The following is a 15,914-nucleotide window of genomic DNA, read 5'->3' as shown; positions in this document are numbered from 1 at the left end:
TGATTCTCATACAATGTGGTAGACCTCCTGAGTAATCTTGTCGACTTAGTCTTTCTGTTAGATGACTGTCCAAGGGTTGTGAATTCCCATGGCCAAGGGACTCTCTCTTGAAGAAGGCTCTCTGTGTGTGTTCTGTTGTAAACATTTACAAGTAGGGAAATACAACTTTAAACTCTCCTTTAAACTTGAGATTTCCTTTCCTCTGTCTTGTTTAAGGCAAGGTACTGCAGAGGGTGGTTCTCCCTCTCACAGAACCCTGAGTTTATGTAAGAAAACACACAGTTGGACTTAAATCCAGGACTCGTACCCTTGTAACAGAATAGGGGGAGCTTAGGTTTATCAGCGTGTCTGCTGTCTTCTGCCGTGCCGAGCCATTCTCAGTCCCGGAGATTGGCAGTCTGTTTTCACTGTAGTCAGCGAATGGTAATAAAGCAGACTTCACTCTGAACTCCTCCACTGTCCCAGCCGCCTCATCTGTCTCCAGGAAGTCAGTTTCGAGTCCACCAGATTCTTGTCCGCTTCAGTGAAGGAGAACAGGCAGAGCCAAGTGGCTCCGTCAGAAGTTCTAAAGACACCTTTCTCTCTAACGCAGGCTTTCTATGGCCTGTAAACAGCAGCGAACAATTAATTATTGTGATACTACGTGCGAGAGATGTCAGAGCAGCTGCGTGCACGTGTTGAGTCACGGGGAATAGCCCTGAAGTTACTTCTGTGTTTAATTCAAACGCCTTTGTTAGGACTTTGGGTCAATGTGTCCTCCGTATTAATAATTAATAATACTGCATCTGACGTGCTGCAGGTTTGATGGCCTGCTGCACGCATTCATGACGTCAGCCTACATAAACAGCTGTCTCCTGCATCAGCTTTGTTTTTCTGCAGGTGTCTGTGTTTGTTTTCTGATTGTAAATTTCAGCACTGTGCAGTAGTGCATTGACTTCCTTGGAAGGGCTAATTCAGCTGCCAGAGTCTCCCTTGCAGAAGAGGATGGGAGGGTGTGGTTGTGGGGGAAGGGTTGGGGCTGCACAGGACATGAATATTTCTGTTCTTGCTTTCCGCAGCCATATGATGTGAATCTGCAGGTGACCTCAGTGTTGTCCAGGCTGTGCCTCTTCCCCCACCCCCACACCCACGAGTACCTTCTGGACCCCTATGTGAACCTTGCCTCTGGCTGCAGATCGCTCTTCTCTGTGATCGTCAGGGTGAGTTCATTAACGTTCTGCTCTCTGGGATCCCCCGCTGCGCTCAGCATCCTCCTCTCACTGCGTGGTTAGTGTAAAGTAGGGCGTGTCTCCTGCTCGCAGGTCATTGCTCTGCCTTCTGAACCGTTACATGGTTAAGAGAATCCATTTAAGTTCTTGATATGTGGGCCAGAAAGCAGGGTGAGAGCTCTTGCTCTGGCAAAGGGCCAAGATTCAGTTCTTACACCCACACAGTGGCTCACAACCATCCGTAACTCTAGTTCCAGGGGATCCCACACCCTCTGGGTTCTGCAGGCACCAAGCATGCATGTGGTATACATACCTGCATGCAGACAAAACACACATCCACATAAAGTAAACCTCGAGTTTTGTTTTTGTACAGTGTGCACGTGTGTGTGAGTGAGTGTGCTTGTGTGCACAGGCCCATGCTGCATGCATACGTGCACATGGAGGTGTGCTTGGCTGTGTGTGCTTCTGTGTAGGCCAGAAGCCGATGTCTGGGGTCTTCCTGTCACTGTCCACTTCAGTTTTTGAGGTCAGGTCTTCTGCTGACCCCACAACTCACCCTTCCAGCTGGGTGAGCTGCCCAGTGAGCCCCTGGGATTGTCCTGTGTCCACCACCAGTGCTTGTAGGTGGGGGCTGGGGATTCGAACTCAGTGTTCACACTGGCATAGCAAGCCCCTCACCCATGAGTCATCTCCCAGCCCTGACATGTATGTTCTGAAGATTAGATAGGAGTTGGTTGGTCAGAGATAATAATGACACTTGGCATTCGTTGGTGATGGGAAGGGAGGCATCTCTGTCCAAGAATCTCTGTGGAGTCACTCAGGGGCTGAAGTCTTGCTTCTGTTGCAGGTTGTTGGTGACCTGATGGTTCGAATTCAGCGTATTCAAGACTTCACCCCCAAGCTTCTCCTAGTCAGAAAACGACTGCTCGGCTTGGAGCCTGAGGGCCAGATGTGAGTCGGTGTTTTACATGCTCTGTCTACAGGTCTCAGCCAGCCCAGTGTGTGCTGTTCCCTGATCTTCTGTCTGCCTTTTCTAGCATCGACCACATCACGTTGCTAGAGGGTGTGATTGTCTTAGAGGAATTCTGCAAGGAGCTGGCCGCCATCGCCTTCGTGAAGTACCACGCTTCCGCCACGCCGTGAGTGACATCACCCTGATCTCTGGGAGGACGAGAACCTTGTCAGTGAAGTAGGAATCTGCTGCCTGGCTGCTGCCGGTGAACAGGGCTGATGTCATGATTCTCTGTGTAAACTGCACGTTGTTGAAACCCGGGATGCATTTCCAGTGACCGAAAAGCTGCAAAACTCCTGATGTCAGGACTTTGCTGGTATTTCTGTTATTTTAATATCCTCCCAGGCAGCAAAGCATTTTGACATTCTCTGAGACTTAATGCTTATCTTCTTTTGTATTAATAAGCAGCAAAAAAAATCACTAATTTTATAACTTTTTAAGGTTAAGATTCTTATCATACAAAATATTTAAGAAAATTGTAAATGAGAAAGAAATGTAGTTGAGGCCCTCAGAAGACTCTCTAGGAGATGAAACGCAGAGAACAGCATCATTCTTCAGCTTTTGTAAGAAAACAATTTAATATGATAAGAAAGTATTAATTAATATATATTTTTAAAGAAATGTTCTTTTACTCTTTTGTGCCATGTTCGTGTTGATTTCCCTGTGTGGCTCCAGTTTCTCCACACTCACGTTTGCAGCAGCATTGGGCTCATCCGCCTCAGTGGTAGCGTTCGCTAAAGTAGTATCTTGTAAAGCTAGTTAACACATACTGAGACCTCCCCATGCCTTCTCTGAGAATGGCTTTATGAAACTGTTTCGTAATTGACTTTCTTAGTGGAGTGGGTGTGTCCAGGTGGGAGCTGACGGCAAGTCTGAGGAAGCCGTCAGGGTGCCGAGGGCCTTTACTGTTTACATTTGCTTTCATTTTATTCTGTCTTTTGTCTTAAGAGATTCTAAAGAGATTTTTAAAAAGTCTTTCCTTGTTGAGTTCACACCTTAGAGGATTTGAGGAGCCTGAGTGTGTGTGGAATGGCCTGGATGCAGGATGTCTAGGTGAGCCGGGTTGCAGGGCACACCTGCGGGTCACCTGCTCTTTCCTCTCAGCTCGAGAGGGTCCGCCTCCACCCCCTCTGTGATATCACCAGATGTGTGTGCACGGCCACAGCGCGTGGTATGTGCTCAGAGCGCGTTTGACGCTTTGTTCAGTCTATTTTACTAGCGTTTCTGATTCATGTTATAGTTCAGTTTCGCTACTTAGAAACAAAATACTGACGGTATGAATAGCCTGCCTCTGGTCTAGGGTGATCATCCTTGTCAAAACAAAACAACTGCATTTCCAACAGGATGCAGATCTTTCTTTGCTCATTCAAGAACTCCACTATAACAACAGGAGACAGTGATTCCCGACATGGTTTTCCTTCTGTGGCCGTGAGTGATGAGAAATGGTTTTGTTGTATTTATTGACCAGTTTGTGCAAGAATCACCGCAACACCTTCATTTTAAAATGTTGCTGCAGTCTACTTAGATGAAGGTGTGTTTAAAATAAGGCACTGAGAGGTATCAGATATTTCTTAATGCCTTCCTAGTGCTCAGTAGGTGTGGTAGCAATGAGGTTACCTCCCAGACTAGTCCTTGAATTCCCGGCAGGACCTTATCGCTTATCCACGCAGACGAGCTCAGTAAAGCTTTAACTATAATTTGTGTGTTTGCTGCTTCTGCGAATAGAGTTTTCCTGAGTCACCATAATGATCTTGATCCGTAACCGGCTAGGGTTAGTCGGCTTCTCCTCTGTAATTTCTTCTGCATATTTAATTCAGACCTAGAGTCAGCACAAGTCAGAGAACTGAGTCGATTTGTTAAGGAAACTATATACCACATCCCTAGGCTTTTTCCCACAGTTCCAGAGGCCTGGCTGTTTCCAGGATTTCCACAGACCAGGTGCGTGGAAGTACCACCTTAGCCAAGTGGTTGCCATGGTGAGTTCCGAACCGAACTCTACCTGCTCCGTGGTTGTATAAATAGGAAATTGGTGTGCACATTTTTTATTTTCTAACTTTCTAACAGAAGCCTTTGGGTTTATTTTCAGCAACAAGCCATTTTCACTTGACAAAATCAGATTTGTCGTTGCCAATTTTTATTACAGGGCTCACATTATAACTATATAATGTTCTCACACTGTATCTGTGCAATATGAAGCTATGGATGGATTCATAGCTTTTTGGCTTACCTGTATATTATTGTGTTTGTACATAAATGTATTTAAATGTGTGTATGTATATATATGTTTATGGACCATATTTGGTCCATGTGTGTATATGGACCAAAATCCTTAGCTTGCTTACACTGTTGCTAGTGTAAAGATTGTTACATTTAATTTTACAGGGCACAAATTATAGAATGACTTTGTACTTTCATGGTAATGTCTCCATAAGTTATTACATTACAGTTACCACTTAGTTTCTAAGTTTACTGTGTAACAGGAGTCACAGGGAGATGCTAAACCCACAAACTATGTGGTAATTGTACGTATTTGGATTGTATAATAAAGTAAAATATGCATGTCATCGTGACACTTGCTATGTTAAGACAGATAATCCTACTTCTAAGCCCTGTAAAATATCATCACTAATACTCTGTTAGCCTCTGCCTTGTTTACATTAAACAGGATATTTGATACATTTTTCTATGAACATCATGTGGGTCACTGATGGTGGCCACTGACGGAGAAGCTCTCAGATGACTGTGTGCCCACCGTCCCTTCCGGGGAGGTGGAGATCAGCTTTGGCTTGTGCGCTAACAGTGCATGCAGGACTAAGAGGGAAATCAAGAAAATAAATCAATGTAATTTAAACAAAATATTGTGTTATATTTTTGTAGAATTCTAACTGAAAATATTTTATCCATGGCTAAGTCTGAAATTGTGCTTTTTTTTATAATTATTTGTTTGTATTCTTTGACAGTTTCACACATGAATATGATTCATTGCCCCTTTACCTTCTCCCATCCCTCCCGCCGGCTGAACACTTTCTTCCCAACACCACTCTCCTGTTTTTGTGCCTTGTTTTGATCCATTGAGGTTGGACTTGCTGGTGTGAGCACAGTGTACAGCTTTTTGCTGAGCAAGGTAACTTAGCAGTGGCTACACCACTAAAGAAAAAGACCCCCACCAACCATTCATATAGCTTGTTAGGGAGGCGCAAGGCCTCATGGGCCCCTCCTCCACGCGTGATGTAGGCAGGCCAGCTCATCTTGTGCAGGTAGCCTCAGTGGCTATGGTTCCCAAGTGTCACCATAGCGTCATGCCAGAAGACGTGTGGAGCCGTGGTTTTCTTCACCCCAGCAGACAAAGGGTTATGGGATGTTGCAGCCATTGAGTCACGGTAGTACGTGTTTGTGGGACTCCAGAAGGATATAATATTACCTAACTAAACAGGAAATGCATTGTAAGCAATTTCCAAAACTCTAGAATTGACAGAGACTTCTCGCTGCCTGGACAGTCACCCAAAGTTCTTCTGTACCATTGGGACATCCATCTTCACCCTACAGGCCCATCGTATCCAGCAGACTTTTCCATGAAGCAGGAAATTTCAAAGACAGTTCCACCTATATTGGCAGTTTGTCAGTCACTTTCTTCTGTGTCCTGCAGGGTGTCTGGCAGACGCTTTCTATTCTTTCATGAAGCAGGAACCCTGAAGGACCATCTCCCCTTTAGGCAAGTTCAGCAGTCATTTCTCTGTGGGTCCTGTGTGTCCAGTTCATCAAGCAGTCCAGGCAAGAGCAGTTTCTTGCCCATGTGGCTAAGCAACTCCATAAGGAACCTCTTTAATGCCCATCTTCCTCTTGAAGTAGATTGGTGCTGCCAGGAGCAGATGTGTCTCATTGTCATAAAAGGTCCTAAGTTCTTAAACATTTTTTTTTTGTTGTTTTTGGTTTTTTGTTTTTCAAGACAGGGTTTCTCTGTAGCTTTGGAGCCTATCCTTGAACTAGCTCTTGTAGACCAGGCTGTCTAGAACTCACAGAGATCCGTCTGCCTCTGCCTCCCAAGTGCTGGGATTAAAGGCGTGCGCCACCACCGCCCAGCATTCTTAAACATTTTAAATGCCATATTCTGAAGGTTTTTGAAAGATTTGAAAAATGCCTATCCATCTGAAATACATATCTGTCAATTTAGAAAATCTAAGTAACATGAACACAAGCTTGACTATTATAGATGATTATCTATTAACCTATATTTGTTAATTATATATTACATTTTTAAATGATTTGCACAAACACAATACCTTAAGAGCAAAAATACATGTACACAATATAACAAAATAGACTTTAAATTTGTATCAATAAACCAAGATCCATACCAGTGCAAGTCTCTATAGCATATCCCCCTTTAAATGTAAGCAAACATTTATAAACAATCACTTAGGGAATTTGGGCGTAGTTCTCTCCAAACTGCTTCCTGCTTTTTATTGGGTGGAGTAAGTTTTGGGGGTATTCACAGTGACTCTTGGTCCATCAAACCACATTAGTGTGGAATAAATCCACGGGTTCTCATCTTCTGTGGAAACAAAAGAAGAACCGCTTTTCCAAAGCAACATATCCTTAGACCCAAATTTTGAAGACAAGATACCTTTATGTTGGTTTAACGTAATAGTCCATACAATGAAATATCTCTCTATACTTAGCTCCTTCACAGTCAAAAAATTTAAAGAAAATTCAATAATATACATAATCCAGACTGTCAGTGTATATTCCATCTTTACATGACTTATTTGCTTCTACTCTTATATTTTAATATTTATTTCATTATCTTTACTCCTTTAGTCTATAACTGTCTATACTCTTGTCTCTTTAAAGATACCTTTTAAAAAAAAAACATTTACTTTTTTTTATAACTGTTTATATTCTTTTTCTTTTCTCTCCCATGTAGATTTATCCAACACTGTGGCCCATTTAGAGGTCTTTTTTTTTAAAATCTGAATCTGTCTTTATTGTGTGTCTGTGATTATTTTCTGACTAGAAGAGCTTCTTAAAATGCTAAACTGCGGCTTGATTAGTACTAAGGCTGCTTTGCCGTTTGGCTCCACCCAGTCCAACATGGTGAGGTGGAGGCCTTTTTAGTGCAAGCCATATTCACAGTCCCATTTTCAAGCACACAGTTGGTCGATGTTGCCATTAACCAAGTCATAGTACTCTGCTTGCAAACCCCATTTAAATGCCCTGTAGCCAGACGTCAAAAGAGTCAGAGCCATTTGTGCTGGTGAACCAGGAGCTGTTTATAAAAAAGCCATGCAGCTTTTATTGCACCTCTCTTAAAGCAGCCTGCCCTTGCTCACCACAAGCCCATCTAGAAAAAAAATTGTGGCTACCAAAAGCCATGCTTAGCTCTGTTCTTTTGTGTCTAGAATTCCTTTTTAAGCTTTCTCAGGTTTTTATGTGGATATAGTCGACCAGGCTGGTGGGCCAATTTGTTGTAGAAGGCCACTCAGACTAGAAATAATCACACAAAAACCATATTATTTGCAATACTGTTTGGCCAATAGCTTAACTGTATTTCTGGCTAACTCATCTTAATTTAACCCATCTCCATTAATCTGTGTATTGCCATGTGGCTGTGGCTTACTGAGTAAAGTTCTGGCGTCTGTCTCCGACTGGGCTACATGGCTTCTCTTAGAATCCGCCCCCTTTCTCCCAGCATTCACTTTAGTTTTCCCTGCCTACCTCTATTCTGCTCTGTGCAGGCCCAATACAGTTTCTTTATTAACCAATGGTATTCACAGCATACAGAGGGGAATCTCACATCATGTGTGCAGAGAGGTGTAGGGTAAAACGTCCCCTAATTGACACTCCACCAAGCCAGGGCTTACACCTGTCAGCAAGCAAGATAATGTCTTCAGTTCGCTTTCATCCCAGTCATCCTATGACAAGGGGTTTTCCTGCCTTCCCAAGTATGTGTGACATCTAAGAACTGAAAAGGATAGGTAGTGTGCCTGATGACATCATGTGATGACATCAGCTCACTCGATGATGTCATATAATGACATCACCTCACTTTTCTTTATTGGATAGGCTAGCCAGCATATATGGGACTGGTCAGGGGTCTCTGAAAAAGAAAACAGCATTAGGTTATTGATTCTGTCAATGGGCTGAGCAAATCCTCCCAGGGAAGCAGATCACACCAGCTGACTCCCAGAAATCTGACCTCTATGCTGGGCCTCTGTTCTTGTGTCATGAGGTGAGGGGAAGGTTGTGTTCCTGGATTTCACAGTTGTTAGCTCATAATGGTACCCATGTTGTGATGCACATTTGTTTACAATATGGTGCCCATGTGATCCTTCATTTTTTTTTAATTTTTATTTTAAAAAATTTTAAGCATAATTTTTTAATCGATTCTTCAGGAATTACATATCCTGTGTCCCAGTTCTACCCACTTCTCAGCCCCTCTGCATCTGCCCCTCACCATTGTACTGCCCCTGCAAAGGAAAGCTAACAATAATAATAATGAATAAGATAGATTTTTAAAAGATAAAATAATTTTTAACATAATACATAAAAAATAAAAACTACAAATAAGATTATCAACTTCAAATAAAAGCAAATCAATGAAAAGCAAGCAAACAAAACAAAACCCAAAGCTCTTTGATCCCCCGTCTCTGCACCTCCATCACCTCCTTTCGTCTCAGAGGCATTGGGAGCGGCTGTACCAGGCGGTTTCCTTACAAATGTTCACTGTGTGATGTGTTGTTGGCCAGGCTCAAGGCTTCTGGCCTCCCGCACACCATCACCACACCGTCACCTCTGGATCCCTGCAGAAATTCCCTGGACATCCCACTGTGGCCCCGAGTCATGTAGGCCGTGCAGCCACAGTTCTGCAGGACCCGTTCCTTCATGCATTCCAACAAGTCATAGATGGGCTGGATGTTGATACGATGTATTTTTATCAACTAAATCTGAACACACTGCCGGCAGGAGCATGTGAGACTCAAGGCAATCTGGGTTCAGAGCCACATCCCCAAAATAAAAGCCATAAAGGCAAATGCACATAGCAATTTCTGAGTGTTTTTCTTTGAAATTTGATGTTGAAATAAAAATACTTTTTCATAGCCCTGAATGACTGGCATTTTTCATGCATAGCGTATAATATATAATTGATATTCATTGAGTTCCAAATGTTTCAGAGGAAAAGCTGATACTCATCTTGCGGAACAGCGCTGCTCATTATCATTTTTATTTCAATGGGAAGAAAAGATGAGGGAAGTGTAACTAATTTGACACAGATAATTCTGGGTTGAGCATTTCAATCTCAACACCATTTTAAGGCCTTCGCATTATTAAAAGTTCTTTGTCCCTGTTTGTACTACTTGCTCTTGCTATCCGTTCTGGTACAAAGCCATTGCATGTTGGTCCCTTTTCATCAACGGTTCAGCTGCCATGGACCTCTTGGTTAAAGCAAAGACGCTGGATAGACACGCATGCTTGATGCTTCTGTTGACTACTGAGCCTCAGACCCTATGTAATATCTTTACCTGCAAACTCTTCAGAAACACGGTTACCATGAGAGCTGCTCCTAACCTTTAACAATGACTTCTGTCCATCCTCCCCTGCTGCCGAGGGTGAGATAGTAACCGTGTAGCCCTAGATAGCCTGAAACTCACTATATAGGTCAGGATTACTGGGGATTTGCAATAATCCTGCCTCCACCTCTCAAGTGTTGGAATTACAGGCGGGAGTCACTCTACCTGACTGCAATCAGTTTTTCCTGTAAAAAAGTCCCTTTTCAGGAGCAGATAAGCTGCCTTCAGGACCTCTATTTGGCAAACTACTTACCCCAAGAGATATTCCATCTCTGCAGAGGCGGGGCTCTGCTCTCTGACAGGACTTTCCTAAAGATCCTTTTCAGAGTGGAGAGTCATGTCTAACTAGACACACAGAATCCCGTATTTGGAAGCCATGGTAAAGTTGAGTTCTGAAACTGTAACATAATGTGTCAACCATGATGTTCAGCAAATATTGATTAAGTATTGTCTGGCTCTGGCAAGGGGAGGGGGGCATGAAGGCTTCAGTATGGACCCTCATCATCCATATAAAGGCCAAGCACAATGCCACACGTCTGCAGTCCTAGCTCTGGGAAGGCGGAGGCAGGAGGATCCCTCAGGTTTGCTGGTCAGCTCCAGAATCGGTGAGACCCTGTCTGGAAAATAAAAAAAAAAAAAAAAAAAGCTGGTCGTCAATAGAGGAAGATACCTCTACATGCACCCGCATCCCCACCCCCACACATGAACTCGCATGCACAAGATCATGCACACGTGAGTGTGCGCACACACAGCATTATATCCATGCCCTGTTACCGGTGTTCAGGATGAATGATGACAGTTTAAAAATCCTGTAATTACCTTGAAGCTAGTGTTATTTCACACTCTTCTGTGTGTTAAAATATCAAGTGGCTGATAAGAAACATTTGCAATGAACTGACCTAATCCGGCACCCTTTATTTGGAAACCACTGAGAGCCTCAAAAGGAGCCTGCCCAGGGCTCTCCAGGCCAGAGGCCCCTGTGTATAGATTTTTCTTGTCTTCTGACAGAAATGGTTTGCTTATATCTGTACAGATGAGAACACAATTACTGTAAGGCGGGCGAGCCCGTCTGCTCTGTGCACTTGGATTTGCTCTGCAAAGGGCAGCACTTGTGTGTCTGCAGCTGCATCCTGAAGCCCTGATCTTTTAGAAGCTCGCTTGCATTAAACATGAGATCCGGAAAGTGTGGTGGCCACAGGGAATTGCAGGCAGCTCCTCACAGCAGCCCAGGGTGAGCTTTGCTCTGGGCTGAGAAAGCTTCCTGGGCAGGGGAGGGCTTGGGACAAATGAGGCAGAGTACAAAGACTGGAATGGATTTTGGCTGACGGGTCTGACTCTGATATTTGTGTGTGACAGGGTCTCCTGCAAGCTAGGCTGCCCTTAAACTAGCTATGTAGTCAAAGATGACCTTGAACTCCATTTTTGTTTGCTTTGAGACACAGTTTCTCTGTGTAGCTCTGGCTGTTCTGGAACTTGCTTTGTAGACCAGGCTGTCCTCAGACTCAAAGAAATCCACCTGCCTCTGCTTCCCAAGTGCTGGGTTTGAAGGTGCCCATCACTGCCACCACCACCACCCCCAGCTTGACCTTGAACTCTCGCTCAGCCTGCCCTTAGCATCCACCACCACACCCAGTTTATGCAGAGCCTGGGAATCAAACTCCTGGCTTCACTCACGCTAAGCAAGCACTTAACCAACTGAGCTGCAGCACAGCCCGTTTTTGGTGTGAATATCTGAGAAGGACCGAGAGTGCTTTAAGGACTAGGACTGTTTCTCCTTAACACCCTGAGGAGAATGTGGAATGAACTGTGAGGGTGTGTGAAGGAAGAGAACACCCTCCTACGCCCCCGACCCCCTGCGTGGGTGGGAAGTGGGAAAGCTGCGAGCAAGAGAAGTGGTAAAGGAGGCAGGCGGGAAGGCTGACAGGGGAGAAAGGCAATACCGGAGAGATCTCCATCTAAGTCGTGCCCTGCTCTGTGTGGGTTTAGTGCCCCCAGCCTGGTGGCCGGACCCTGTCTTCCTGTCTCCTTACCCTCCTTCTGCTCCATATCCAACCCTACTCTTCTAGGGAGCAATGTGACCTCAGCCCGGAGGCTCCCCCCATCTCAATCTGGCACTCGGCTTGACTTGTTCCTGGGATTTGCTCCTGTGATCAGTCCCTTACCCTCAGTCCTACCCCTCTAACTCAGCCCAGGTTCTGTCAAGGCTCTGCTGTGAGTCCTCAGTCACCTTCTGCTGTTTCTTGAGCTGAAACATGCAGACGGTGCCTGCCGCACGTTCGACTCTGAGGGCTGTATCGACTTAGTGCGCGCCTGGCAGCTCTGGCTTCTGCTTCTCCACACGTTCCCAGCCTCCCAAGCCTCCTGGATCATAATGGCTGAAATGGGCTCTGCCAGCAGCTTGCTGGGCAAGCTTCCCAGATGTTCTTTAGAGAGACCGTCTTTCCCTACGCACCAGTTACAGGAGGCCCAGTCCACCCTGGTTAGACTTCCCAACTGTCTCTTGCACCCCACCGACCTTGAACTTCTACCCTCAGGGTAAGAACTGTGTACTGACAGTCTCCTTCCTTCCCACACCCCAGTCCTGCATTTTCTTCAAAGTGTGATGAGCTACCCTGTAGCATATTATCTCCAGCTGTTTACTCCGGACAAGAGCACGTCTGTAAACTTTGCCCTGGGTTTATGGTTCCAAGTCCGTTGCTGACGTGGCAGGCAGGGGCAAACGGACACTCATATGGGGGGGGACGGGACCCTGATGACCCAGCATCACGTAGATGCTATTTCCCCGGAGGCTCAGAAGAGCCTGGATGACTGAAAACAATGGAAACAAGGTCAACCATTACCAAGTGCTGCCGCGAGGGGGCGATGGCGCCAAACGGTCTCTCCCCTTGCCAGGAAGACGCTGGATTTTCTCCAAATTCTTTCCGTTCCTGGGACAGATGGCCCAGTCATGAGGCGCCTTCGGAAATCTTGACGTAAAATTTGCATCCAAACAGTTATACTAGCCCCGCGCTTCTCAGTGCTGGTTCACTTTAAGAAGCTCTAAACCCACGGAAGCAGGCGCTGGGTCGAGTGTTCTCGTTTTTACACTAGTTTATTTGGAGGGGTGCCCGCAGGCCACTGTGCATGCGTGGGGGTCAGAGGACCCCTTGAGGGAATCGGTTCTCTCCTTCCACCACGTGAGGTGCAGGGTCGAACTCAGGTACTCAAACTCGCCCTCAGATGCCCGGGAACGAGTTGCAGTTGGTTGTGAGCCTGAGTGCTGAGAATTGAGAAGTGGTCCTTTGCAAGCCCGGTGGGTGCTCTTAACCAATGAGCCGCCTCCAGCCATCCGTCTGCGCATTTAAAAGCTCCTCGGTCATTCTAACAGGGACCCTAAGACTCTGGTTACGGGGGGCGGGGGGGGGCAAAGGAATCACAGGAGCAAGTTTTCATTTTAGATCATGCTATCGTGTTTCTCCTGTGACTTGAGACGTCACTGCTGATGCCTGATTTTAGAATACTGTTTTGCCTACTTCTGGAAGAACCTGGGGAATAATGCGGAGAGCGAGCTCCATCTACAGAAAAGCCCTTATCCTTCCTTTAGTTTTAGCCTGGTGGGGAAGGAGGACCCACCCCTCTCTAAGTAACCCCCTCACCTATGCTCTGAATGGAAGCCCCAATAAACTCATTAGTTCCCCAGAGTGAACTCTGGTGGAATTTTGCCTCAGTTTGTCATTGGGACCTTAAGAGGAGGATAATCATTGCTTGATGTCTCCCCGAGGAAGGAATTTTACAACAGTGACACAGGTCTGTGGTCCCAGCGTTGGGAGGTAGAGACCCACGATCAGAAGTTCAAGGTCACCTTTGACTACTTAACAAGTTTGAGGCCATTCAGGTTACATGAGATCCTATTTCAAAAACAGAACAAAGCACAAAACCCCAAGAATAAAAATATAGAAAATTTGTGTCATAAGTTGAGCTTTGAAAGCCTGTTCAGGTTTTGTTTTTGAGACAGGGTCTTACTCTGTACCCCAGGCTGGCTTTGAACGATCCATCTCCCTCCCTCAGAAGAGTTTGGGGATCACATGACAGGGAGACAGCATTTTGCAGTGGTTTCAGAATGCCTGTCTGTGTGTGCCCACATTTCCATACAGACTTCTGCCAGGTGTGGTGGTTTATGCCTGTTCAAAGTCTTTTTCAACTGTGTAGTGAGTTGGAGGCCTTCCTAAGACTGTCTTAAACCAAACAAAACACAAACAAATGAAAACAAAAGCAGGTTTCTGGGTATTGGATCTGGGGTGAGTGACATTCCCTCACCTCCCCAGTGACAACAGAGCTGTTCACCTGCCTCATGAGGAGCAGGGATGTGTTTAACTATAGGGCTAGGATGTGCAGGATGAGCAGTTAAGTTTGGGGGTAAAGCTCACAACCATACAACTTGCCCAGATAAGTGGTTTTAAGTTTCTCCACAGAGCCGCACTTCCATTTACATAATTTTAGAACATTTTCATAAACCCCAAAGGACCTAGCCAGGACCTCTTAGCTGTAACCAATCCATCACCTGGTCTTTGGCAACTACAAAACTACTTCCTGTCTCAGCAGGTTTGTCTGTCTCAAGCATTTCCTAGACATGGAAACATACGTTTGCAAGCTAGGAGAAGGCCTGACAGGCAGCAGGCAACCCAGGCACGCGTGCGTGCGCACACACACATGCACGTCCCCAAGCACACAAGAAGACCTGACAGGCAACCCCCACCACCACACATGCATGCACGTACACACGCACACAAGCATGTACGCACACATACAAGCATGGACATCTACTCACCCCAAATAGGGAGCCCACAACAGACCAAAGTCCAAATGCATTTTATTGTGGTCACAGGAATATGGGGAGAGTTTCTTAAGGGAGCAGAAATAACTCCATGACAGCTGTATCACTAAAGCCCACCCCAGCATGGGTGATAGGTGTTCAAAGCTGGGAACCTGGAGCACACTGCACAGGCTGCAGGCAGCTTAACAGGCCTCCAAAGAGCAGCTTCTTCTGGTGGCTCCGTCGGAACAAGCCTTTTCTAGGCAGCTCAGCTTGTCTGAGAGTGCCTCAGCCTTCTTCACTGTTTAATCTTGAGGCGGGGGGTGCTGCTAATGAATCTGGTCAATCTGGGGGACTTCCTGAGGCTAATTTGAGTTATGCACTTTCCTTCTTAAGGAGCTTCCCTGAAGGATAGGGTGCTTCAGTCTTGGAGGAAACAGCTACATAAACCAGGAAACACAAAGGCTATCCTGAAGGAAGCCAGAGTCAGTTTTCCAGGCTTTCATTGGTCCAGGTCTGGATTACACCAAACTCTGAAATTTCTTCAAACCCTGAGTCTCCAACAGCAAACCCCAACCTGTTTCCTCCAGGTGTGGCTGGGGTCTGTATGTCCGTATGCACCCCAGCAACTATATTTCAAGTAAGTGGTGTGAGTGACCCCAAGGTGTGGAGAGCAGTGGGCCAAGCATCCATGAAAGGCTCTGGGACCCACGTCACACACTCCCTTAGCTCATACAGGACCCAGTCAGCCCATCTGCGGGGAAGCGGCCCCAACACGATTTCCACCTTTTGGCCAGGTCATCTCAGTTATAATATAGACCTCCCATTCTCACAGAGACCAAAGGAAACCTTTCAATACAAACATAGCAGAACCCCCTGAAGGAGGGCTTTAGACCATCACTGGGCCTTGAGTCCCTGAGTAGCATAGATGATGTAAAAACAACCCTCACCTTCTCTGCTCCCCTGCGTGGGCCTGAAAGTGGTCTAACCCCAGGGATCAGAAACGCTTCCTTTAGCGGGATCTCATTGTATGCCTTTGATTTATAGACATTTCTAGACAAGCGAGATGCTAGGGTCCGCCTTCCGGAAGAGCCTTCTGAAAGTCTCCCCCATCCTCAGGGGAGGGCTGGTAACGGGAGCAGGGAGCAGCGTTTTAAACTCAGCCCCAGCTGGTCACTGCTCCGCCAGGGACCAGGTCAAAGACCTCCTCACCATCCTGTAGACAGCACTGCCTGCCCCCGGCTGCTCTTTGCAGATAAAGTCCTGAGTCCTTAAGAAATTTGCCAGAGATGATCCATCTGGCCCCTTCGCAACCTCTTTCCTTAGCTTTCATC

General features: G+C 45.9%; 1 protein-coding gene across 1 annotated transcript in view; it reads left to right on the top strand.

Annotated features, from left to right (window-relative positions):
- Fhip2a (FHF complex subunit HOOK interacting protein 2A) overlaps positions 1–5,064 on the top strand; it is a 28,351-nt gene extending 23,287 nt beyond the window's left edge. Inside the window, exons 15-17 of the mRNA XM_057778440.1 lie at positions 1,059–1,199; positions 2,056–2,159; positions 2,246–5,064. Coding sequence (XP_057634423.1) covers positions 1,059–1,199; positions 2,056–2,159; positions 2,246–2,351 — 351 coding nt within the window. The 3' untranslated portion in view covers positions 2,352–5,064. The remainder of the gene's footprint in view (positions 1–1,058; positions 1,200–2,055; positions 2,160–2,245) is intronic.
- The last annotated feature ends 10,850 nt before the right edge of the window (positions 5,065–15,914 follow it).

This window comes from Chionomys nivalis, chromosome 8 (assembly GCF_950005125.1).
Source record: "Chionomys nivalis chromosome 8, mChiNiv1.1, whole genome shotgun sequence".
In the NCBI taxonomy this organism is placed as follows: domain Eukaryota; kingdom Metazoa; phylum Chordata; class Mammalia; order Rodentia; family Cricetidae; genus Chionomys; species Chionomys nivalis.
This window is presented reverse-complemented; position numbering and strand designations above follow the sequence as displayed.